At 38.1% G+C, this 27,306-nt stretch overlaps 1 protein-coding gene across 1 annotated transcript in view; it reads left to right on the forward strand.

The window, feature by feature from the left end:
• PCSK5 (proprotein convertase subtilisin/kexin type 5) overlaps nt 1-27,306 on the forward strand; it is a 608,686-nt gene that overhangs the window by 266,415 nt on the left and 314,965 nt on the right. Inside the window, 1 exon segment of the mRNA XM_027875021.1 lies at nt 14,046-14,258. Within this exon segment, the coding sequence (XP_027730822.1) occupies nt 14,046-14,258 (213 nt within the window).

Genomic DNA, 27,306 nt, shown 5'->3' on the forward strand with positions numbered 1-27,306 from the left:
GGCTATTCCTTTGTAGGCTCCAGATTGGGCTAGAATCTGGAACCGAGACCCCTTCCTCACTCCTTGGGTCCAGTCCACATAGCTTGTTTCTGACTTGCTCCTTGCTTAGTACAAACGTTGGACAGCTAGGTGGCACAGTGGATAGAGTGCCTAGCCTGGAATCAGGAAGACCTAAATTCAAATGTGGTCTCAAATACTAGTTGTGTGACCCTGGGCAAATCACTTAACCCTATTTGCCTCGGTTTCCTCATCTATAAAATGAGTTGGAGAAGGAAATGGCAAACCACTCCAGTATCGTTGCCAAGAAAACTCCAAATGGAGTCACAGAGAGTCAGACATGACTGAAACAACTGAAGAACAACACATACAAAAGCTAAGAAACCATCCTTGGACACAGGTCCCCTCCTCAGTCCTTCCTGTATCTGTGACTAAGCTGCAACTTGGCATCTGTTTTTGCACCCTGTACGAGGTTGCAATGCCCCATGTGTATCTAGAACTTCTATTTGACCTGGTGCACAGCCTCTCCTTGCATTCCTGAAATTTGCTCCTGTTCAGACCCCTTCCCCAGTGTCCACAAGCCTACTTTCTTTCTCCCTATGTGAATCTATGGTGGAAAAATGATTTACTGACTTTTTCTTGGGTTTCATGATCAAGATTTAGTCTGGTGCATTCTCTAACTCAGTTTGGAGGAGGGTAGTTTATTGTTGTTGTTGTATGATGTTTTTTGGTAGGGGACTCACAGTACTTCCTCCTGCTACTCTGCCCTCTGACATCTGGCCTTTGCCCTTGACCTTTTTTTTTTTTTTTTGGTGATGTGAATTTGAATTTTCAGAGGTTAGAAAGTTAGTGTTCATTTTGAGTTGATGCTAGGAGAAGTAGTGTGACTGTTATTTGCAACAAGTCCCTTTGCCCCTCTGGGACAATTTTTTCATCTCCAAATTGAAGAGATTGGACTGGATGATCTGTATAGCCTTTTGACTATAAATCTTATCAGTCTTATGATTCTATCAACCACTGATAGGTAGGGAGACTAGACTGAATGGGCCAGTTTGAAATAATACTGAATTTGGAGTCAAGCATCTGGTTCAAAGGCTAACTTTGGGCAGGTTATTTCAGTTTTCCCTACTATAAAATGAAAGGGTTAGAGTAAATAATTTCTAAGGTCCAACAGAATGAGTCATACCCTTCTTCTAGATGGCTTTCTTCAGTACCTCAAAAAATCCATGATTTCATTTGATAAAAGTATCTGTCTCCATCTATGATAAAGGAAAAGGAATCTATTGGACATTTACTATGTCCCAAGCACCACGCTAAGCACTGGAGTACAAACAGGAAAAAAAAAAAAACAATGGGATCCCCTCCCTCCCAGAGCTCCCTCTTTATTTGTGGAAGACAACACATTTAAAGGAGTTTCTACAGGGTAAATGGAAAGGTCCAGAAGTCCTAAAAGTACATTAGTAGGTCAGGTGGATATGGCAATATCCAAGGGTCTAGAGGATTTTGAGACAGGGCAGATGGTCTGGGAGTCCCTACCCTCTCAACAAAGGATTATACTTGGTGACTCCCAGGTTATCGAAGTGGTATGAGCTGCCATGTTGATCTTCCAGTACCCAGCTGCTCCACTGGGTCTGGACTGGGGTATATTAGTAAATGTTTAACAACCAGTTCCCTGGTGGTGGTAGCGGATTTTTGTACTACACACTTTTAAGTTTAATCTTCATTATTAGCATTTTCTCTATCACTTTTTAAAATCTAGACAGCTAGCAAAACAATAAATCAAGCCCCAATTTGCCAATTTCTGAGGTGTAAATAAATGCTTCTACTGAAAATTTAACTCTTGGCTCTTGTAAGTTACCAACTGGCTCCAGCACAGGTCAGGAAAGATCAGGAAAGAGAGACTGCCAACAGGGAATCACGAGAGGAGGCAGCCAATTTCTTAGTTTGCCTGATAGCGTTGCTGTGGTGAAAATATTTCATCACTCTCGTATTTGACCTCCTCTGAATACATTCCCACTCTTAATATTTGGTGGCAAGAATTGACCTTAATAGTCCAGATGTGGACTCACTAAAATAGAAGTATTATCTCTCTTATTCTATATAAATATATTCTATAAGAATATTATATATAATATGTACTATAGTCTATGTAACATAGACTATATTTATATAGTCTATGTAACATATATTATATTTATATAGTCTATGTAACATATACTATATTTATATTGTGTATACTATGTAGTAACATATACTATATACTATATAGCCATTAATGCAGTCTAAGGTCAAATTAGCTTTTTTTTTTGGACACAGATAACATTATTGATATACCTTGAATCTCCAATTATTTAAAAAAAGCTTTAGTCTTTTTTTACACTATAAAGGTACACCTCCTATTATTTACTTGTGTAGTTAATTTTTAACCACTTTTTAAGTATAGGATTTCACATTTACCCCTGTATTCAGTTTAATCCTTCCATTTTTTCTGACATTCTGCTAAATTTTTAAATAATCCTCATTCTGCCATCCCACTTCTAGATTATTCCTCCCATCTTTAAATAACTCAGAAACTTACGAGCATATTTTTATCCAAATCATTGATTAAAAATTAAAATTGAACAGGTAGAGTTGAGTAGGGACAGAACTCCAAGGTATACCCCTAGAGGGTTTCTTCCAAGTTGACATTTGACCACTAATCAAGACTCTTTGGGTTAGTTTGCTATGACTTGTACTACAAATATCCATATTTATCCCTAACAATCCCTGTTACCCTTTCTGAGTTCAAAAATCAGGAACTGCAAAACCCATTCTTGTGTTTTAGGAAACAATAGAAAGTAGATTCTAAACCTAAAAGGCACCTTAAAGGCTCACAGGTGAAGTGGTTTGCCTAGAGTAACACAAACAGCAGAGCCGCTACAAGATGCTTTTTCTATTATATTACATTGCCTTCCCAAAGCCAGGGATTGACATCAAACTCACTAGTATATAGTATTTAGAGTGGTCCTTTGTTCCTTTATTTAAAAATTGGGACAAGCTATACCTATCTCCATTTTTCCACCACCTCCACTGATCTCCACAGTTTCTGAAGGGCTATTGAGAGCAGTTCATGATATTCCTGCAAATTCTTTCAGTACCTTAGGGCTTGGGGCTGGAGACATAAGACCATTTGAAGCAGCTCACTTCATGCTGTGTTGCTGACCTTGGACTTCAATTTCCTCTTAATCAAGTCTGTTCTTTCTCTGATCTATATATCATTGTCCACAATAGAAAAGAAACCAAAGAGTTCCATTTTCTATTTCTTGGTTATTCACAATAGCCCATTTGCCTTAGGATCAGGGTTTTTCTCTTGTTCTTCTTGCATGTTAGGGTTTTCAGGGGTGGGGAACATGCGGCCTGGAGGGCACATGTAGCCTTTTAGGTCCTCGGGTGTGGCCTTTTGTCTGAGTCCAAGTTTTATAGAACACACGTTTTATTAAGGGAATTTGTTCTGTGAAGTTTGGATTCAGTCAAAGGGCAGCACTTGAGGACCTAGAGGGCCACATGTAGCCTCCAGGCTGCAGGTTCTCCACCCCTGGTTAGATCTCAGAGCACCTCACTGAACCCTTTGATACGATTCGTGAATATCTCATCTCATATTCTATCAGGAGGAGTTATAGCCATAACTAGCATGAGGAAAGTAGGGCTTTGACCAGGGTGCAGATCTGGGTAGATCAAAGGGAGATATTCTCCAGGGTGACCCCTGTCCCTTTGGTAACCTTAACCTCGGGCATCCAACTCCATAAATTCCAGTGATTCTATATTGTCTCTAAAAAAATAAGCTCTTAACCTTGATTTTGTGTCATGAACCACTTTGGCAGTCTGGTAAAATCTCAGGACCCCTTCTCAGAAGAAAATTTTTAATGCATAAATTAAAATACATAGGATTACAAATGAAAATCATTATATTGAAAGAGTTATCAAATTTAAGTGCAGTTAGGTGGTACAGTGGCTAGAGTGAGGGGCCTGAAGTCAGGAAGATCTGAGTTCAAATCCGGTCTCAGACGCTTACTAGCTGTGTGACCCTGGGCAAGTCACTCAATCCTGTTTGCCTTAGTTTTCTTATCTGCAAAATGAGCTAGAGAAGGAAATGGCAAACCACTCCAGTATTTTGCCAAGAAAACTGAAATGGAACCATGAAGAGTCAGAGATGACTGAAAAAACAACTAAACAGCAAATCAAATTTAAAAAAAAAATACTTCACAGATCCCAGATTAAGTGTACTCCAGAATAAAATGCAGATTCTTCTGTTTGGTTTGTAAAGACCCCAACTTTGCCCCCATTTGTCCAATTTCATTGCACATTACTACCCTTCCCTTACTTTACTTTAGTCCAGTTAGATGGATTTTTCACACATAGTACTTAGTTTTCTATCTCTGTTTTTTTCACACTGGACATGCCCCATGCCTGGAATATACTCCCTCCTCACTTCTGCCTCACAGAATTCCGTTCTTCATAGAATTATGCATAGATCTACTGCTGCAAGGGACCTCAGAGGCCATTCCAACCCCTTCATTTTACAGAGGAGGGAACTTAGGCAGAAGTCAATCAATAAACATTTTATTAAGCACTTACTATTTGCTAAGCACTGGAGATACAAAGAAAAGTAAAAGGTAATACCTGCCCTCAAGGAGCTCATATGAAAACATTCAAACAACTCTGTACAAATAAGCTATAGATAGGATAAATTAGAAATAATCAACAGAGGGGGAAAGCGTTAGAATCAAGGGAAATCAGGAAAGGCTTCCTATTGAAGGTTGAATTTTAGCTGGGACTTGAAGGAAGCAAAGGAGGGGGAGATGAAGAGAGCGTCGTGGTTGAGTGAATTTCTCAAAGTTATACAAAACCTAATGATCACCTTCTGCGAGACATTTCCTAATCCCCCCAAAGGATAGTGTCTTTCCCTTAGTAACTCCTTTGTATTTAATGACCTTATTTCTATTAGGTATTTATTCCTTATAGCTATTTATTTACATATTATCTCCCCCAAAAGATTGTAAGGGCCTTGAGAATAGAGGCTGTTTCAAGTTTTTCCTCATACCCCATGCTTAGTACTGTGCCAGGAGCTTAATAAATGTTATTAATTGATTGATCCTCTCCACTCTCTCTTGGGGTCTCTTACTGAGGTTAGCCTTCCCCTTCAACTTGTGAAGAGTCCATGGCCAGATCACTCATTCCATCATGACTACAAATACAGAACGTTCTCTCCGTTACTACCCACTACCTCCCACACCTCCCAACAGGTTTTTTTGCCCCAGATAAAAATATTCCTACTTCCCTTTTTGTAGCTAGAGCACCCCCTCCCACTCCAACCTACAACTGAATTAGCCCCAGGAGCAGTTTCAGTCCAAACTACCCTTTCTGCAGGAGGCTTTTCTCTGTAAAGCCACAGATGTTAGTGTTCTCCTCTCTAAGGTTGCCTTCCATCTACTCTGCCTACACCTTATATGTAGCTATTTCCATTTTGACTCCCTCCCCATTAGAATGTAAATTCCTTGAGAGCGTGACTATTTTTGCTTTTCTTTCGATCTCTAGCCTAAATACCTAATAAGTGTTAACTGATAAGAGACAGAAACAAAAAGACACAGAGAGAGACCGAGATTGACGGAGAAAGAAAAAAATTAAAGGAAGGAAGGAAGAAGAGCAAAAAAGGAAAGAAAGAAGAAGAGTAAAAAAGAAAGAAGAAAAATGAAAAAAGAAAGAACCAAGGAAAGAGAATAAAATGAAGAAAAAAAGGAAGAAAAAGAATGAGGAGAAGAAAAGAAAGAGAGACAGAGACAGAGAGAGAGAGGCAGACTGATAGACTTCTAGTTCTGACTCCATCAGAAGCAGGATATGTGGTAGAATGCCCTCATATTGCCTTCAGTTATATCTGCCTCATCCTTCCTCCTGGGAGTCCTCCCTACTCCCTTGTTGTGATCTTATTTCCTGTCCCTCCATTTTCTCCAGATAGTGGTTCATACTCTGGCACTGCAGCTCTAGAGTTGGGGTGGGAATTGTTACCCATCACAACCTCATACCCTTCATCTTGCCTAATGAAAGTAAGTTGTCTTCCCCCAAGTTACTACATTCTATTCTTAATAGCATCAAGATCTGCATGAAAATATGTCTCATCTTTGGTGTCTTTTTAAATCAAATTTGAGTGATGAGGAAGCTTTGCAGTTCACTTTTAAAATCCCTGTTACACTTCACATGCATCTTTAGGTCATGTTTACAGTAATGATTCCAAACAAAAATTTATTTATTGCTGAATAGAAAGAGACAGTGTACATTTTAGATCTTGGTAAAAAGAGGCTTGAATGTGGAAGGCTCTAACCTGAAGAAAAGCACTTGAACCTTTTAAATGAACATGAAAAGCTTTTTCGAGAAGATACTGGATGAATTCACCATTTGTCAACTTTTATTTGAAAATTTTGGATGGATGAATATTGTTGTGGGATATCCAAGTATAAAAGGTAGACTGTCTTCAGTCCATTGAGGTCTCTTTCTTCATTTTCTATAAAACTTTAACGAAGAATGTGTGGAATAAATTTCCCTTTTATTATATGCTCTTGAAATTTTGAAACAATTACTTCGGTACTTTTGTCTGTCTGATGCCATCTTAAACCCAGTTTCTGTATTTGAAAGTGTTCCTGCTAGAAACTGAATTTATCTTATAAATGCATTAGTCATAACATTCTCCAGTCTTGAAAGTATTGGCAATTTTCTTTCATAATTCTGCAGCTGGAAAGGAGTAGGAATTCTTGTTGGTTCTACCCCAGGGTAGGTAATTTTGGAAGAACATCCTGACCCTTGAGACAGCCTCATTCATTTTCTGTTAGATGCATGGAACATCTTACAAAGAAAACAGAAGTGCTTGTCACATTAAAAAGGGAAAGAGAAAAGGATAAATAGTAAGAAGATTGGGTATACAGGCTTTCCTCAGAAAGGATTAAGGATTAATGAATGGCACCCTACCCCCCAAGCTAATGGGAGAATTGTTGGATTGCCTATTTTATGTGTTGCGGAGGTCACTCTGAATCTGATCAGACATTGCAAATAGTGTGCTAGTCCAGACACTTCTCAGTGACGTGGAGAGTCATCTTACTGTGATGCATAAAAAGAGACACTAGACAGAAACACACACACACAAACACAGACATAGAAATACCACTTCATGAGTCACTGCTTTCATGTGTACATCCATTCATCTATCCATTCATTCCACCAACCAATTTTTTATTGTTTATTTTATTTAATAGGACCTAATAGTGTAATATATAATAAATTAACGTTTATTTATTGAAGCTAGGCCAGAGATGGGGAACCTGCGTTCTTGAGGACACATGTGGCCTTATAGATCCTTGAGTGCAGCCTTTTGACTGAGTCCAAGTTTTACAGAACAAATCCTTTTATTAAAGGGATTTGTTTTATGAAGTTTAGATTCAGTCAAAGGACCACACTTGAGGACCTACAGGGCCACGTGTGGTCTTGAGGCTGCAGGTTCCCCACGTCTGGGTGAGGCAATGAAGAGGACACAGAAGTGAATATTTAGTACCTAACCTAAAAAATATTTCCTGCCTCTTGAAATCACTGAAATTTCTTTTCCAATTAAGGGGTGGGGGAGGTAATATTTGAGATATTAGAGTATACAAATATTCTGACCTATTTTTTTGTTTGTTTTGGAGGCACTCAGGGTCACACAGCTCGTAAGTGCCTGAGGCCTGATTTGAATTCAAGTCCCCCTGACTCCAGAGCCAGAGCTCTATCCACTGTGCTACCTAGCTGCCCCTATGCTGACCTATCTTTAAAGAAGTTATATTAGTCTTCAAACTAAGTATTTTTCAGATTCTACAGTTTGATGGTTCATCCAGCAGGAAACTGATAATTAGTCTTCAAACTCATAAATTTATCCTATAAATTATAAATTATATATCCTATAAATTATAAATATAAATTAGGTTAAGCTCAGCTTCAATTCTGAGGTAATTTTAAAAGTGTGTGTGTGTGTGTGTGAGAGAGAGAGAGAGATATTCTTTAAAGCCAACATGAGAGGCTGTATATATCATACATGTCAGAGAGGAAGATAAAGGCAAACCCAACAAAATAGACCAGTAAGAGTAATATTTCCAATGTCCAGTGGTCAAACAAACTTTGTAAAATTAAATTGATGATGAGTTGCATTGGGCCATAGTAGACAGAGCATCAGCCTTGAAGTCAGGAAACCCTGACTTCAAGTTCTGTTTCTGAAACATATTATCTGTGTTATCGTGGACAAGTTGCTTGATATGTTAATACCTCAGTCAGTTCTTTAAGGCTATAAGATGTTGACAAAATGGAGGGAATTTCTAAGTGGAAAGCTTTTTCATGTTGTTGAAATGATGAATCTGGATCAACAACAGCAAATTTTATTTTGTATATTGTATTCCATATTGTATTTTGGAATGTTTTTCTAGTTCAGAGTATTATTTAAGTGAGGAACAGAATTTTCAGATATTTATAAAATGAGAGCAGGGTTGGATGTGTGTGACAAAATGTGATGTTTTCCATGCAGAGTATTTTCTCTGCCTATGCAACTACTCCTTAACTCTATCCTCTCCATCTTATGGGAGATTTTCAAAATTATTATTAGTCTAGAAAATATACTTTCTTATGCTTTGGGGTAATTTACATAAAATGTATTTCTTCCTCTGTGCCTTTAAGGAATACATTTTTAAAAAATAGACCTAAATTTCAGAACAATATCCCAGTGTTTTTGTTCCACTCGCCTTTAAGTTCTGTGTCTCTCCGAATCCTGCAGATTAATGAAGGGTTCCTTTTCCTCTTGATTAAATGACTTTGAGTTGTTAATTGCTTCAGAATGATTTGATAGATGTCTGGCAGCTGTCCGTTTTTCAGCATTTTCAATCCTATTTGTTTCTGAGAGTTTACCCATCAATAAACACGCATAGAAATAGAGCTCTTCCTCTCTGCCATTCATTCATTTAGATAGGACTGGTTGGGGGTCGGGAGTGGGTGGGGAGACAGTTTTGGGTCATTTCTCTGCTAGAAGAATCTTTGGCAACACAGCAGTAATTCAGCTCACTTCAACAAACATTTATTGAGCATATGCTATGGATAGAGAGCAGGCCTCAGACTCAAGGTAACCTAGGTTCAAATCTCACCTCTGATACATAGCTAGCTTTGCAACCTCAAGCAAATTATTTAACCTCTCTCTATCTCAAGTAACCCTCTAAGATTACAAGTAGCAGGATAATCCCAGACCTGTTTTGGTTTCCTTATCCAGAGTTCCCTGCACCAGTGAACAATAGAAAGTCGCTGAAGGTTTAGGAGAGGGGAGTGACATAAGTATGAATGGAGGAGATTGTTTTGTCAGCAGCATGAATGATGGCTTGGAAAGCTTAGAAACCAGAAATGAGAGCAGCCAGAAGTCTGTTATAGTAGTCTAGGTGAGAGGTTGCAGGAACCTGAATTAGTGTGACAGTAAGAGAAAGAGCTGAGAGCTGAGGATGAATAGATGAGTGGTACAGAAGAACAATCAATAGGACAGGGCAACTGATTGGATTTTAGAGGTGGCAAAGAGAGAAAAACCCAAAGGTGATTCAGAAATTTTGAGATAAGGTGACTTGGAGGGTACTGGTATCATCAATGGAACTAGAGCATGAGGGGAAAAAAATCTAAGGGGAGAGCCAATTATGTATTCTTTTTATGACACTGTATTTAAACATCCAATGAGACATCTAGGCAGAACTATCTTATCTAATGGGCCATTGGAGATACAAGACTAGTGCTTTGGGGAGAAATCAGAGTTGGCTATGGAGATTTGGGAGTCTTCTGCAAGAAGGTGATCACTGAATCATAAATTTAGAACTGGAAGTCACCTTAAGGGCCATCGAACCCATCTGACAGTTGAGGAAACTGAGATCTAGGTGACTTGCCAAGGGTCACACCATTAGTATCCAAGATGGGCTCTGAACTCAAATCTGCCTGACACCAAGTTCAGCATACTATCTACTGTATATGATGCCGCAGAAGTAGATGAGATTGCCAAAGGAAAGCCCGTAGAAAGAGAAGAAAGGAGGGCTGTTTGAGAGACTTGTCACTGTACAGCAGGGGTGGCCCTTCTCTAGTCTCCATCTCTTTGTGTGAGATTGGAGCACAAACCATGGACCATCTCCCACTCTTTTACCCCTTCCATTAGATTATGTAAGGATAGTGACTGTAACATGGCACGCTCATGAGATAGTTCCCAATCCATGCATCAAGACAGGTTGTGATTAAGTACTCCCCTCTCGTCAATCTTCAGTAAAGACATTAAGAGAATGAGTGGGGTTATGTGAAGCACCTGCTGACCTTCACAGAATCATAGAATGGAAGAGTCAGGAGGGACTTTGGAGGTCATTTAGTCTAACCCCCTCATTTTACAGATGAGGAAATTAAAGCCAAGGGCAATGACGTACTCATCCAGGGTCCCTCAACAAGTGAGGAGCAGAGCCAGGATTTGAATTCAAGCCTTCTGATTTGAAGTCCAGTGCTGTTTCTTCTAAAGATCCAGAAGAGGCTTTAGAGATCATCCAAACCCCTTGTTTCTTTGTTGCCTCCAATAAGGAATATGTTAAATAGCTTCTTTCTAATTCCATGCCTTAGTTCCATTAATGGACTCCCCTGCAATGCCCCCCCACCATTTCTTTTTTTTTTGTTTTGTTTTGTTTTTTGTTTGTTTGTTTTTGCTTTTTGGTGAGGGGGTTAAGTGACTTGCCCAAGGTCACACAGCTAGTAAGTATTAAGTGTCTGAGGCTGGATTTGAATTCAGGTCCTCCTGACTCCAAGGCCAGAGCTCTATTCGCTGCACTACCTACCTGCCCCTTTTTTCTTTTTTTTTTAATAGTTTATATTTTTTTATTTTTAAAATTTTAATAGTATTTTATTTTTTCCTATTACATGTAAAGGCAATTTTCAACATTCATTTTTGAAAGATTTTGAGTTCCAAATTTTTCTCCCTCCTCCCCTCCTCTCACCTTTCCCTGAGATCACAAGCAATTTGATATAGGTTATACATGTGCAATAATGTAAAACATATTTCTACATTAGTCATATTGTAAAAGAAGAAACACGACAAGAGGAAAAAAAAACATGCAAAAAAGTGAAAATAATATGCTTTGATCTGCATTCAGACTCCATCACTTCTTTCTCTGAATGTGGATAGCATTTTCCATCATGAGTCTTCGGAATTGTCTCAGATTATTGTATTGCTGAGAAGAGCTAAGTCAATCATAGTTGATCATCACACAGTGTTACTGTAACTGTGTACAACATTCTTCTGTTCTGCTCACTTCACACAGCATCAGTTCATATAAGTTTTTCCAGGTTTTTTGGAAATCTTCCTGCTCATGATTTCTTATAGCACAATAGTATACCATTACATTCATATGCCACAACTTGTTCAGCCATTCCCCAATTGATGGGCATTTCCTTAATTTTCAATTCTTTGCCACCACAAAAAGAGCTACTATAAATGTTTTTTCAACATGTAGGTCCTTTTCCCTGTTTCATGATCTCTTTGGAATACATACCTAGTAGCAGTTATTGCTGGATTAAAGGGTATGTATACTTCTATAGAGCTTTGGACATAGCAAATTGTTCTACCAGAATAATTGGATCAGTTCACAACTCCACCAACAGTACATTAGCATCCCAATTTTCCTACATCCTCTCCAACATTTATCATTTTCCTTTTCTGTCATATTAGCCAATCTGATAGGTGTGAGGTGGTACCTCAGAGTTTTAATTTGCATTTCTCTAATCAATAGTGATTCAGAGCATTTTCTCATATGAGTATAGATAGCTTTGTTTTCTTCATCTGTAAATTGCCTATTCATATCTTTTGAATTGCTTGTTCATATCCTTTGACCTTCATTTCTTTAAAGCCATTGTTGCCTTCTTCCATTTTTACAAATTTGAGTTGTAATTAAGAAGACCATATATAATCTTCCCTGGTATGAGGAGTTCAAATCCTGGGGTGAATTAGTCTAGATTACTCTAGATCAAGGTTTGTAACCTGGGGCTTGTGAACTTGTATTTTTATAACTGTATTTCAAGATAATTAGTCCTTTGTAACCCTATGTATTTTACTTTATGCATTTCAAAATGTTATTCTGAGGAGGGATTCATAGACCTCAACAGACTGCCAAAGTGGTCCATGACATAAAAAAGGTTAAGATCCCCTGCTTTAGATTCTGGGTGTTTTCTAGTGGCCCTTCCCAGGATAACATTCTCCAGAATCTCCAAAATAACGTTCTTTAAAAAAAAAAAAAATAGTAACAAAATAGTTACTGTACCTGAGCTGGGAGCAGAATAGTCCACCAAAAGAAAAAAGAGATGCTCCTTAGAGATCTGGGTTAGGCTCCCAGTTCTATCCTTAACTAGCCCAAGTGACCTTAGGCAAGTCATTTAACTTCTTTGGGAACCAGTTTCCTCATTTAGGAAGTTATGGTGTTAGATTAGGTGACTCCCCTTAAGGTTCCTTCTGGCTTTTACATTCTATGGTTCCTTCAAAAATTAGATTAGTTACCCCAATTGTAATTTTGTAGTTGAATTCTTTATCTCAGTCAGTCAATAAACATTTATTAGCATCTACTATGTGCCAGGCACTGTGTTAAATGATAAGGATACAATCCAATGAGGGAAGACAACACAAGAAAAGGAAGCTGAAAAGGGAGGGAAGGGGGCATGGAACATGGGAAAGAGGGTTCATGATAAAGAGTGCAGTTGAGTGGGAATGAAAATCTGGTTGGCCTGGGTCTACTCCTTAAGTGGAGATTATGGGAGGAACTCTGTTCTCTGCCTTCCAGGGGACAGAGAGTACTGATGAGATATGAGTACAAGGGGTGATGTGATCATACAGGATGATGAAGTTCTTATAGGCATAATGGAGAATTCCAAAGAAGTATGGCCAGTAGGAAATGATTCCAAGTGCAGTTTTCTGTTTCCTAGTGAAAAGACATCTTACTGGGCCATATATTATCCAGAGTCTCAGTAGACCTGTGTTCTTACTCATCTCAACTACTTACTTGGTTTATGGTCCAAAGTTAATTTTATCCATCCTGTGCTACTCTCTTGACATCCTAGGAAAATAGGATTAATAATCCTAATCTATCTCTTACGGTTGTACTGAAATTTAATGACAATTATTGTGCAAGATTCATTCCACTGAGGACATTGTGTGATAGATGATTATGTCAGGAATACCCTAGATTGGGAAAGCAAATACGATTCTCTGAGACAGTAGTTTAAACCCTGATAAGAACTGGTATTGCATTAATTTTGATGCAATCGGATTTTGCAACATGGTATTATGGAAAGTATGCTGGACTTGGGCCAGGATACCTCGGTTCAAATCTCACCTCACACATGTATTAGATATATGACCTTGGGGCAAATTACTTAACCTTTCTGGACATCATTGTGTTCATCTGCAAAATTAGTGGCCTTCCAGTCTTAAATTTATGAGCCTATGATTCTAAGTCATTTAACCTCTCAGTCTCATTTTTTTCTTCTGTAAAAGGACAGCAATGTTTTCCTGACTTACCTTAAATGGTTGTTGTGGAAGAAGTATTTTGTAAACCTTAAAGTCCTACGTATATATGTTATTCTCGGGGAGGGAGAGGAAAGGAAGGAAGAAGCATTTATATAGCATCTACTATGTGCCAGGCACTATGCTAAATATTTTACAAATATCTCATTTCATCCTCACAACAACCCTGTAAGGTGGATTGTATTATTATCTCCATTTTACAGTCTAGTAAACTGAGGAAAACAGAGATTTAAATGACTTGCCCAGGGTCACACAGCTAATAAATGTCTGAGGTCAGAACTGAACGCAGGTTTTCCTGACTCCAGGCCCAGCACTTTATCCACTGTGCCTCCTAGCTGCCATCACTAGTTTTGTTTTTACTCAGACCTAACACCTAGCACCTAGTACCCTGTGTTTCCTCAAAGGTGGTTAACGGTTAAGTATTGTTTTCAAACAGGGACGAAGAGGCCTCGGCTCTGTTTTCGTCTGGGCATCTGGAAATGGAGGAAGAAGTAAAGACCACTGCTCCTGTGATGGGTACACCAACAGCATCTACACTATCTCAATAAGTAGTACTGCTGAAAGTGGGAAGAAACCATGGTATCTGGAAGAGTGTTCATCTACACTGGCCACAACGTATAGCAGTGGAGAATCCTACGATAAGAAAATCGTATGTTTGAAAATCTAATGTCTACTATTTTTTAAATCCCATTATATCAAGGTAAAGAAAAACTGACTGATAATGCAAGGGGAAGAATAAGTAGATGCATACAAGCCATGACTTAGAAGGTTAATCAGCTGCCTGGAAGGCTTTCACCTTTAAAACAACAACGACAAACCCAAACCATTTACTGTGTATTTGAGTCTTTTTACTTTGGTTTAATTTCTCAGAGGATCATAGCTAGAGCTAGATAGTCCAACACCATTGTTTTTTGTATAAGGAAATTGAAGTCTAGGAAGATGGCATTCTTTACCCAAGGTAACACAGGCAATAAGTGTCAGAGATGAGATTTGAACCTGCCTCCTGTGACTTCAGAGCGAGGGCTCTTGTATTTTCTTCCACAAATGACCGATTCAGGGAATGTGCATTCCATCAGGAAGCAGGGGATTTAGTGGAAAGAACACTGTATTAGGAATCAGGAGAGCTGGCTTCTAATCCCATCTCTGCCACTAAATAGCTATGTGACTTTATGCAAGTCACTTACTTCTTACTTTCGTTAAACTTTGTGTGCAAGATACTATGCCAGGTGCTGGTTGTTCAGAGACAAAACAAGACCCCTTCCCCCAAAAAATAGTCCCTGCCTTCCATCCTCATATTCTATGGGGATAATAATAGGTATATCTCATAAGGTTTGCTCTGTGCACCAACTGAAATAATGTGTGTAAAAACCTTTGCAAATTTTAAAGTCTTATGCAAACATTAGCTGCTATTATTATGATTATCACCAACATTGTTTTTCCTCTCTGTGGCTTCTTTAGCTATTAAATGAGAGGGCTTATGCTGGAGAAGAAGTGTTTGGATAGATTTCATGGGGCCTATGAACTTAGATGCAAAAATATTTGCATCTTTATTTTTATTAACTTCTAGTTGAAATTTAACATTTCCTCTGATGATTTTAAAATGTGATTCTGAAAAGGGCTTCATAGGCTTCTCCTGACAGCCAAAGGGGTCCACGACACTAAAAGAAAAAGAACATCTTCATTAAGTGATCTCTGAGGCCTCTTCCACCTCTAACAATTTATGAGTCTATAAAAGAGCCAAACAATAAGTTTTGAACTACTATTAATCTAGTGTTATTTAAAAGCAAAAGTCAGATATACGTGATTTTCCAAATAAGCAATACCAATTGTACCTCAGAAGTAGAAGTGTGTTTTTCCAGTCAATCATCAATATGCCTTTCTATCTCTCTTCTAAATCTTGGTATTGGTAGACTTTAGTACCCAGCCTTCTTTTCCTGCTGTCCAACATTGACATGACAATTTTTCATTCTGACACCTTTTCATCCTTTATCTTTTCCTGAAGTCATGCTTGTAAACTGTCCGGTGGTGTAATTTATCGCTTTGTTTGGAAGCCTAGCCATGTTACCTGACACTTTTTAGCAGGAAGTCAACAAAGTCACTTGTCAGGCTCTGGGCCCCAATTTCCTGTGAGTTCACTAAGCTCTTATTACCTTCCTCTTTCAGGTCATTCCAAAATTGCTGGAGCTGACTTTCCCCAGATACCTAGTATGCAAATGACAGAATGAGGTTAAGCCTCAGACTAAATCCTCCTAGCCCATCCTAACTTTTTTAATTGCACAGTTTTGGACAATTGAAATGAAAACCATCCTCCCTTCTCAATATCACATTGTCTCTTGGGATTTTTTTTCATCAATACTAAATTAAGAACACAAAAATTTAAATCTATATTCAGATGCCTCCAAAAGGTCCCACCTCAACTCTCTCTTCTTCTGGTGACTATATAGCCTTGAAAATTCTTTTCTTATTCTTCTAACTTTAAAGAACATAGCAGAGAAGAAATAATGCCCATTTTCATTGGAAATGATAAAGTCGGTGATTATTAGTTCTGAGATACATTTGCCTTGTGTGTGTTGCTTATACCTGCTGGTTTTTTTTAATAGGCACGTATCAAGATTTATTCACAACTATTTGATGAATACTTGTTTTTAGAGTCCTAAGTTTATTTTTTAGGCTGATAATAAAACTACCAGCAGATGAACACCAGAAAAAAGGGTAGCATATAGTGCTGTCTGATTGACCTGGTACACAAGGAAAAAATGGGCGTCATTCTTTGAAGTATTTTGTATTTTGAGAAATCATACTCTTATTCTTGTTTTTAAAATAAAAAATAAGAATAAAAAATGTGAAAAATATCCCCCTCTACCACTAAGGACCTCAGTCCTTCCAAGGCATTTTATGGAACTGATAGTCCTGCCTCAAAGTCAACGCATACATATAATGCTTCTACTCACAGCAGAGTGTATGGGGTGTTCAGGGACGATTAGCACCTCTGGTGTGAGGGATTGCCAAGCTGTTTTCATGACTGTTCATCCACCTTTGGTGTCCACCTGTACCCCAAGTCTCACTTTTGGCTCCAAGAAGCTGTAGCATGTGCAATGGCTGCACCCCAGAAAACCATCTCAGCAGATTAGCTAAACCAGGTTGAGGGTACCTAACAGGACTCAAACCCATTGGTGAGTTAGGGAGATGTCTACCCCAAGCACATAAAGACCTCCCCATGGTGGAATGGGTGGATGAGAACAATTTGTTCCTATAGCCAGGAATGCAGCTGAAGCAGGTGCTATGGAATGCTTAGAACTTGGTCACATATCAAAGATGCCAAGGTTATCCACTGCATCCTAGACCATCGTCAGTCATCCTGTTGCCCTTGCACTTCAATGACTATAGAAGAGAGAGTGAGGCTGATGATTTGTGCAAGTCTGCCTCACTTAAATCCGATTCATGCAGAAGTCAAGACATCACTCATTCATGCCATCATTAGTTTTCGAAAACAAAGGATCAACAACTACAACGACACTAGGATATTGCTAGGTTTTATTTTATTCTCCATTCCAAGAAGGGACACATGAAAAAAAGGAAGGTTAGACAAGTTTGTCTCCTCTCCAAGTCCAATAAAATATGATCCATGTTAGTTCATTAATAATAATGATGATGATAAGTATTTATATAGCACTTTAAGATTTGCAAAGTGCTTTGTAGATATGATCTCGTTTTATCCCTAAAACAACCATAGGAAGTAGGTGCCATTATTATCTTCTTTTTACCAATGAGGAACCTGAGCCAGACAGAGGTTAAGTGACTTACCCAGGGTCCCACAGCTAATAAGTGTCTGAGGTCATATTTGAACTTAGGACTTTCTGAATCCATGTTCACCACTGTATCCACCCACCCAGCTGCCTACATACAAAAATATAAAGATATAATTGGATCCTTTTATTTAATTGGGGATTTCAGGGAGAGAGAATCTGTGATTTCGTTATTGTGGGATAATCCTTCTTCTACCAGTACAAATCAGTACCTTCTACAACTCTTAGAGATTTGCTTGGGGAGCCCAGGGAAGTTAAATGACTTGCTTAGGGCTATCTAGCCAGTTTGTTCAAAAGTAGGACTTGTAACTGTCTTTCTGACTCTAAGCCTAATCGTCTCTCAGTTACTCCATGCTGCCTCTCTCCTTTATTTAATATGTAAATAATGTTGCCCATGTCATGTGATCCAAAGACAACATAAAAGCATTACTTAATTTTCTTTTTTTTTTCTTTTTCTTGTTATTTATTGGGCATTTACAGCAAGCACTCTTTTATCTTGAAAAGATCAGTGGGGTTTCTATGCCCTGGGATGCTGGCCATCCATTCGCAAAGTTTTAGTTATTTTTGGTTGCCTTGTTTGGGTGGGCTGTTTTGATTCCTTCTGACTTAACCTTTCATTCCAGTAATTTTTCTGCATGTTTTCTTTGCTTTTCCTCTGCTGAATCCTTATCTTGGTGCATAGTGTGTTTTCCCCATTCCTGGTGATAAAGGAAAGTGCAAAAGGGTCATTAGATTTCCCTGTAATCGCTGTTCATAGATTCAAAGAATTACAGAGCTGGAAAAGACCTTAAGAGATCATGTCTCCAGGCTAGTCCTGTGATAAGTTCCCAAATGCTGATGTGACATGCAAGATGACACATTTAGTTAGTGGCAGCGCCAATACTTACAATCCAGATCCCCTAACTCCTTGGAACAACTAGTCATAGTTGCTCTTGTGTGCTTTGTCTCCCTGAGTTTATTTATTCGATGTAAAAACTCAGAGGGTGAATTTTAGAAAACTATCAGCTGCCAAACTCTCGATTATAGTGAGGCTCTACTGACAGTACATTCAATACCATGGGCTAACATATCTGAGGGTCTACTCACAGAGGAATGCTTAACTCTACCTTAGGCTGCTCCAGAGGAATGAGCAGTAGAACTTTTCTGAGAGTTAAAATGGATATGATGATATTTAACTGATTCATAAAATCTCTGGCCCTTGGATCTTCAGATTCTACATTGTAAATCTTGGCTGGTCTATTTTTCCTGTTAACTGCATGTTTTGTTTATTTTTTAAACTCTTGTTCTGATTTCCTACTCCATTTTAAAGGTGATTTTTCTCAGTACATCATTCAAATGATTTGATCTTGTTGGGGCAATGTAATTTTTGTGTCCAGGTAGCCAAGAGACCTAAGTTTCTATGAGGTGTGGTATAGTGGGGAGAGTGCCTGGGCCTGAAGTCAGAACACCTAGCTTGGATTTCTGATTCTGCCACCCATTAACTAGGTAGTCCATTTTCATATAAATTATTTGCATATGTGTGTCTGTTTGAGATTGGACCTGATTTCATTGGTAAAAAGGAATTAGAATTCCTTCTAACAAGGGAACTCCATCAATAAATGCAAATCTAATATAGGCAATGGGGTATAGAAATCTATCCTGCCCTATAGGAAAATAGAAGGGAAAGAGGATAAGAGAAGGGTGGGGGAGGGAAGATAGAAGGGAGGGCAGATTAGGAGAAGGGATATTCAGAATGCATGCTGTCTTGGGGTGGGGGGAGGGATGAGATGGGGAGAAAATTTGGAACTCAAAATCTTGTGGAAGTTGAAAACAAAAAATAAATAAATTAAAGAAAGAAAAAAATGAATACAAATCTGCATTTGCTCTGCAACAGTCTTAGAGAGTTGTAAGTCACTTGCCCAGGATCATACAGACAATATGTGTCCAAGGTAGGACTTGTTCCCAGGGTTCTTTAACTGTCTATCTGTGTCTTATATCCCCTAATAGATAACCAGTGCTTATTAGCACTGAAATTACTGAACCTCTCACCTCAGAGGGACACTGTGACCCATTCTACCTATATAGCAAGCTCTTGTTTGTATTAACAACATTAATGTTATATATTTATTTAACATGTGTGATTTGGTATCAGCTCCAACCTTTCCTTTTCCAGCTTTCCCTTATCCTTTACAGGTTTCAAAATGAGGTACTGGTAGATTTCATACTGGTGGATAGTAATTTTTTTCTCAATAGGCTTTAATCCAGAAGCCCATGGTCCCTTGGGGAGTGTTTGCAGACAGAAATTTAAGAGAAAAGGGCAGCTAGGTGGGTCAGTGGATAGAGCACTGGGCCTGGAGTCAGGAGGACCTGAGTTCAAATCTGGTCTTTGACACTTACTAGCTATGTGACCATGGGCAAGTCACTTAACCCCAATTGCTTCACCAAAAAAAAAAAATTGAAGAGACAAGTGTATTTTTTAGGATTTTCTGTCTGTGGAGTCATCAATTTACTATCATCAGACTAGAATTATTTCCCTTGTATTCAGCCCTGTTCCTCAAAGACATGAATTTTCTTCTGTCACTTATACACTTTCCAAATGTTCTTGGTATGATTATTCATTCAAGGGGTACATTTGTGGTCTGAATGTGGGCATATCTGTGGGTCCTTGAAACAAGTCTCCTATTTCACCATAAGCTGCTTGAAGGCAAAACCAATGTCTTACCTAATCTTTACATCCCTCTTAACACCTCTCCCTATTTTGATATAATAGGTATTTAATAAATGTTTTTACCTAATAAGCACTGGTCATCTATTAGGGGATATAAGACACAGATAGACAGTTAAAGAATCCTAGGAACAAGTCCTATCTTGGACACATATTGTCTGTATGATCCTGGGCAAGTGACTTACAGCTCTCTAAGACTGTTGCAGAACAAATGCAGATTTGCATTCATTGATGGAGTTCCCTTGTTAGAAGGAACTCTTAATTCCTTTTACCAATGAAATCAGATCCAATCTCAAACAGACACACATATGCAAATAATTTATATGAAAAAGATTACAATATGTAATACAGCACACAAATTAAGTACACATAAAGCATATTCAACCTCTTTCTATATAGAATCCCATAGTCATATTGGAGTCACACTAGGGAGAGAAAAAAGAGTTCATGTAGTTAATAAGTACATATATGGTTAGAGTGAGAGATGTGAGCTCCTTGAAGGATACTTAGTTTTATAATTGTTATGGAAGATGCCTAGAATCCAAATGGATTCCCTTGGGCTGGTAACTTGCTCCTCTTTGTAAAGGACATCACACCAAGACCTGCTACATTGTTCCTAAATAAGAAGCATAATCACTCAGGAGTTCAGGCTAGCTCTCCAGCCAGGAAAAACCAAGTGGATGAAAAACGCCTAATGTCCAGGCTATGATATGCAATTGGAAGGGTATTCCATAGAGATTGTCCACAAGCATGTATATCTTGCACAGACACAGCAGATTGCCAATGAACTGGTCCCTGAGTTAAAGCAGCAAGGCTGCTTGGGTTGCATTCAGGAAATTGTATAGCACTTTGAACTGATCAATCAAGTATTTGTTAAGCACCTACTATGTGCCAGATTCTCTGCTAGGTATGGAGGATGAAAAAGAGAAAAAAAGGAATATTTTTTCAACCCATCAGGCATGTTATAGGCTAAGTGGTACAGTAAAGAAAGCACTGGGCTAGAATCAGGATAGACCTTGGTTCAAATCCAGCCTCAAACATTTACCAGCTGTGGGACTCTGGGCAAGTCACTTGATCTCTGACTGCCTCAGTTTCCTTATTAGGAAAACGAGGATAATAGCACCTACCACAAGTTTGTTATGAGGATCAAATGAGATAATAATTTTAAAGCACTTACCACAATGCCTGGCACATAATAAATGCTATATAAAAGTTAGCTACTACTACTATTATTATTATTATTCAAAGCTGAAAAGGATTTTAGTCATCATTTAGTTCTATCTTTATCAAAACCCAGAAAACCCAGATTGGTTTAGTGTTTGGGAGATTTTGAAATAGATTATCCAGAGAAAAGTCAGAAGAGGAATAGGAAAAATTGTTCCTGAAAAACTCTGGTTTTCTACTGTGGTTGATCTACTGAAGAAGCCCTGTATCTCCTTTGCCTTGACTGTTCATCAAATGCAATCTTCTCCATATTGTCTATGACACTCTGACACAGCTATCTCTATTTTCAATGATTAGCATGATACATCATGTGGTATTTTGTTCTAGCTAGGAGTTAAATGATTTAGCTTGAATAAGCTTGCAGTGGAAAGCAATGGAGCATCATGAACAGAGCTGACCTAGGAATTAGGAAGACCTGGGTTCAAGTGTAGATTCTGATCTGTGCTGATTTCGTGACCTAGGGCAAGTTACTTGACATTTTGGTCCCTCCAGTAACTCTCATGAGACTGTAAGTTACAAAGCAAATAGCTAGGTGGTAGAATGCCTAGAGGGTAGGACTTGAATTCTGAAAGACCTGTCCTCAAATCATGCTTTAGGTGTATGACCCTGAGTAATAAGCAGCTTGTCTTCTCTATTATTCAGTTTTCTCATTTGCAAAATAGGGATAATAATAGTACCTACCTCATAGGATTGTTGTAAGGATATGTATCCTTAAACATCTATATAAATACTGTTATTATTATTATTATTATTATTACTAAGTAAGCATTAGTTTGCATTAATCATAAGTTCATTTAAAAAAAAAAAAAGGCAGCTAGGTGGTGCAGTAAATAGAACACTGGGCCCAGAGTCAGGAAGACCTGAGTTCAAATGTGGCTTCAGACGCTTAGTATCTATGTGACCCTGGGGAAGTCACATAACCTCATTTGCTTCAGTTTCTTCATCTGTAAAATGAGTTGGAGAAGGAAATAGCAAACCACTGTAATATCTTTGCCAAAAAAAAACCCCAAATGTGGTCACAAAGAGGTCAGACATGACTGAAATAATTCAACAACTGGTAAAAAAAAAAACCCAAGAACAAAATCTCATTACAATCTTTCTAAAGTGACATAGCAAGTAAACAAATACGTTTTGAACCTAGTAGGAGGTAGGAATTCCCATGCATACACAACACTCTATCTGCCTCTGAATTTATGAATCTTTTTTTCCCATATTGTTTTAGTAGGTAGTTTTAATGTTTACATGAATCTTGTTAAATAGTTGAGACTTAGTTGAGCCAGGTCTTTGTACAGGATGGGAAGAATTGAAGGATAATGGTCACATAATTACAATACATAAGAATTATATTAAAAAAATAAAGTCAGCTGTATTCCTGCTCTCCAAACCTTGAACAATGCAATTTAACAAGTATTTATTATGCCTCTACCAAACACGTCATTGGGAGAGATAAGACTCATTGGGAGAGATAAGACACATTGTGAAACAGAACACAATACAAGTCAGTGTATGATTCAGTGGCAAAATGTATCAGGCAGACAGAAAGTGCCATTAGAAGTCAGAGAAAGGAGAGATCGATATGGGCCTGTCATTGATTCATTCAACCTACATTTATTGAGTACTTTCTATGTTCAAGGCCCATCACTGGGGCGGGGGGCTGGGAGTGATAAAAAGAAAAGTAGGACATTGTCCAGGCCCTCAAGAAACTTACCAGTTCCTTCATTATAGAGAGTAGCTATTACTTGAAGAGGGTCCAAAAAAAAAAAAAAACAAAAAAAACAAAACCCTCAAACCATTTCTATAATATTGCTGACTGTATAGAAATCCTCACGGCCAAATCAATAAAACACGCTCTGTATGGGCCATTTGCCAAACATATTACAGAGTCCTCCTTTATAATGGTATTAATTAAAATGCAATTTTACCTATTTAATTATCTTTCCAAATTCTGGACATGGAAAAAGATGGGAGATTCATTTGTGATGAACAACCTTTGTGTAAGCTAAACTCACATAGTCCTATTTAGAAACTCATGGGCACCTTTTAGACATTTCAGTCATAGATTGGGGCTGCCATGCCAATTGTGTAAAGACTACTCCTTCAAGACAGCTTTGAAGTAAGTTTAATTTATGCCAGAAGAAGTTTGATTTTTGTTTCAGCCTCTGATTGCTGTGGGCATCAAAAAATGAAATGGTCTTCCATCTTATTTTTTTTTTAATCCTGTTGTGCTAAATAAACCAACACCACATATTTTATTCATTAATACATTTAGGTTTTCATTTCTACCATTAGCCCTCACAAGGGATCTGGAACAACTTTTCTTGGCCAATGTTTAATAAAACAGAGATAAAAATTGATAGTAAAAATTGATTTGGCTTAGCCGCCTCTGATATCATTTGCTACTTAAAAAATAAAATTTCCCTGTGTTCAGCTGCTCCTTTAGCTGGTATGATACTATACAGCCTCCTCAAAATATGGGAGTTGGTGTGATCATGTAATGTCAGGGAATCAAAAGCAAGGAGAGATTTGAATGGATGAGTCAGTTGAGCTGAATTACCATTAGGAAGTATAATCACTGAGTAAAAATGTTCTAATCACTGCTAAGGCCTCAGATAATGAAAGGAGAAATATTATGATGATCACCTCAGAAGTTATTCTTAGTGGAAACACTATTTTGATCTTCCACACCTGATCATTCTCATTTAATTAATGAAAGATTCTTAAACTTTTTCTTTATGGGGGTGGAGTGGTGGGGGAGGGGGTATGTGAGAGACATGGACCCTTTTGACATTCTGGTGAAGTCAATGGACTCTTTTTCAAAATAGTGTCCTTAAATGTATAAATTAAAATACATAGAATTATAAAAGAAATCAGTAACGTTGAAATGAAATTCTTAAAATATTTTTAATCAAGTTCACAAACCATAGATTAAGAACTTCTGTTCTAAACATAGAAAGACAAAGAGGCACCCTTTCCCCAACCCTCTGTTCCTGACCCCAATAAGGTTCCAAAGGAAGGTAATTGTTTAATACGAATTCACCAACCAACCATTTCTCTACATCTTTAGCTGAATTTACTATGGACAATCATCTGGTTCTATTACTAGAAATGGCTGGGACAACTTTTAATCAGGAGCCTAGTACCATTCCCTGTTTATTTCACTCAGAGGGGCACAAATAAGATTTTCATAGGTCATGTAAGAGGCCCACTGGTGAAAATTCCATTTTGAGTGGTGAAATCAAGGAATTTACATTTCACCAAAAAAAAAATGCAGCCTGGCCTGAAGTCAAGACCCATATACTTTTGGATAGTCTTAAAAATAGTATTGTAATTTGCTTTGTATCCTGATCTGGGTGATGCACATAGATTCTCCCTGCTCCCTGCCCCCATGGGGCCAACTGACAGCTGAATGCTAAACATCCTTTTAACTCATGTTTTGTGACTCCATCAGGTTCTCTATGCATGTATTGTGATTAATGAGGTTGCCCCCATGTGGTCCCAGAATTGGGAATGTCATTTTTCTTCTTGAAATTTGCTTGTTCCTTGGTGGTCTTATTATGCCTTTTCTTTCTAAGGAAAGACCCAAGAGTTCTCCTATGGGGCAGTGCTCCTTTAAAGATGAAAACCCTGCCTTAGATCTTTCCGGTAATTTACACCTAAACATCTTCACCACCGTCAGTAACTTTCTTTTGAAATAGCCCTGCAGGAATTTCCACTTGAAACAAGAAGAGAACCGAATGAGCATGTCTTCTTTGTCTTTTTTCCCCCTGGAGGGGTGGGGGAATGTAGAGAATGAGCTAAAGTTTCCTTGAGGAAGACTTGCTGAAAGAAAAAATAAAATGAGGATAGGTTTTAGAATACAACAGGTACATATTTATGATTACTTTCCAGGGTAAAAATGTAAAGATGACTTTTTTTAGATGATACAAAAATAGATAGGCAGACAGACAGACAGATAGATGTATAGATAGATAGATAGATAATGTAGCCATATGTTTCAGATTTACTAAAAGATATGCCTAAATTTATAAATGTGAGTGATAGGTACACAAAATGAGAGTTGAATGGTAAAAGGTAAATTATCATTTGGGACTTGACATTATGAAATGTGAAGCCATGGTCTTGTGATGGCCACAGGTGGTTATTTGATATGTTCATAAATTTTGCATATACTCTTGCTATAGTGGGGGGTTTTGGGGGGGGGGGACTGTGTTTCTGAGGACTGAGAGCACAGCTAAGGCACTCAAAGGGAGTGCCCAGTGGGAAAACATCCTGCAAAATCTTCAGTCTTTTCTGATGCTGCTGGAGAGAATGGCAGAACCATAAGACTTGATAAAAGAGACAAATCTGTAGGAATGAAGTCAGTTTAGAAGAATGTAGGTAAACCTCTCTGGACTTCAACATATGTAAGGACCATAAAAGACATTGGTCACTGGTGCAAGAACCCCATAACTAGTGCTTCTTTGCTTTCTAGAATGAATGCATTCACATAAGATAGACTCATCTGTTTTAAAACCAATTCTGATAAGGTTGAGCTTTCTAAATGTAATCCCACCAAAAATGTGGTCCCTAGATAAACACTTAGTATAAGATATATATGTGTGTGTATATATATATATATATACACACACACACACATATACATATTTCCCTTTCTTCTCAAGTATTTTCAGTGTCTTTTGCTACTGAATATTGATTAGACCATAATGCAGGCTTGGTCATTAGTGGCCAGGCTATAAATTTTGATAGTCCTTCCCACTCTTCATCTTCTCTTCTTCTTCATAATCTGTATTCAGTGCCTCTCTAAATGTATAATTATGAGGCAAGAAAACCAGGTGGATTATAGTGCATAAAAGAGAAGGAAGGGAGAAAAGGGAAATCTAGAAAGAAAGAATACATGAAAATAAGAATGGTCCTGCAAATTGGTGATACTGACTATAAAATCTATAAAATGAGTGTTTAACTGGATGACCTCAAAGGGCCCTTCCAGCTCCAACAGAATCCTATGATTTTAGTAAAGAATCACCAGTTTCATGCATATGCACATGGTCTTCTCAATTGGTTCTGACATCTTTGGATCCTGCCCTTTGAAAGATCCTATTTGTTTCCAGTAGGACTTAAAAGAAATTCCACAGCTAGTTTATTAGGGATTTATGTAGTACTTTTCTTCTGGGTAGCTCAGTGCACTTTACAAACTGAATCCCATTAATCTTCAAGCTTCTCTTGGAGGGACCACATGTAGAGATTAGAGAGAAGGGTCATTGTTTTTCTGCCACCCGCCTTCACCTTTCTGCTGTGTTGGCCAAGAAAGGAGCCAATTGCATTACTGATTTCCACTAGAAACTAGAATGAGATCACTAACTCATCTCACAAACCACTGAACACTTATTGGATGGCCCTGGTGTTCAGTCATTCCTACATCGAGCTAGATTCACAATGGTCAGACAGTATTTATCTAGTTCCTATATTTTTACAAGGAAAATAGAGCAATGCCAAATCTACTCATAATGACAAGTATACATAATAATGCCATGAATTTGTGTAATATGTAGGCTAATTTGTAGATTGTTTATATTGCTCTTTTAAGTCTTTGGGGATCTTTGTTCATACATTGCCATGAATCACTGAATTCTATTCTAATAATAATTCTCATTCTCTTTCCTTTCTCTCTCTCTCTCTCTCTCTCTCTCTCTCTCTCTCTCTCTCTCTCTCACACACACACACACACACACACACATACACGCACAAATGCAGGTATCCTACTGCACACTTATAATTATGACTAAAATGTGTGGGTGTGAATAAAATTATTTCTAAGCTTCTCTTGGTATTTATTTTTGTTTCAACAGATGGATGATCCATTTTTAAGCACAATTTTCAGATCCTTCACTTTACAGGTGCATCTCAAATGAATAAATTTTTGGAGATAGGTTGGCTGTGGAAGCATTTGAAGCAATGGATTAAAA

The sequence above is a fragment of the Vombatus ursinus genome, unplaced genomic scaffold (genome assembly GCF_900497805.2).
Source record: "Vombatus ursinus unplaced genomic scaffold, bare-nosed wombat genome assembly UNPS02014807.1, whole genome shotgun sequence".
In the NCBI taxonomy this organism is placed as follows: Eukaryota; Metazoa; Chordata; class Mammalia; order Diprotodontia; family Vombatidae; genus Vombatus; species Vombatus ursinus.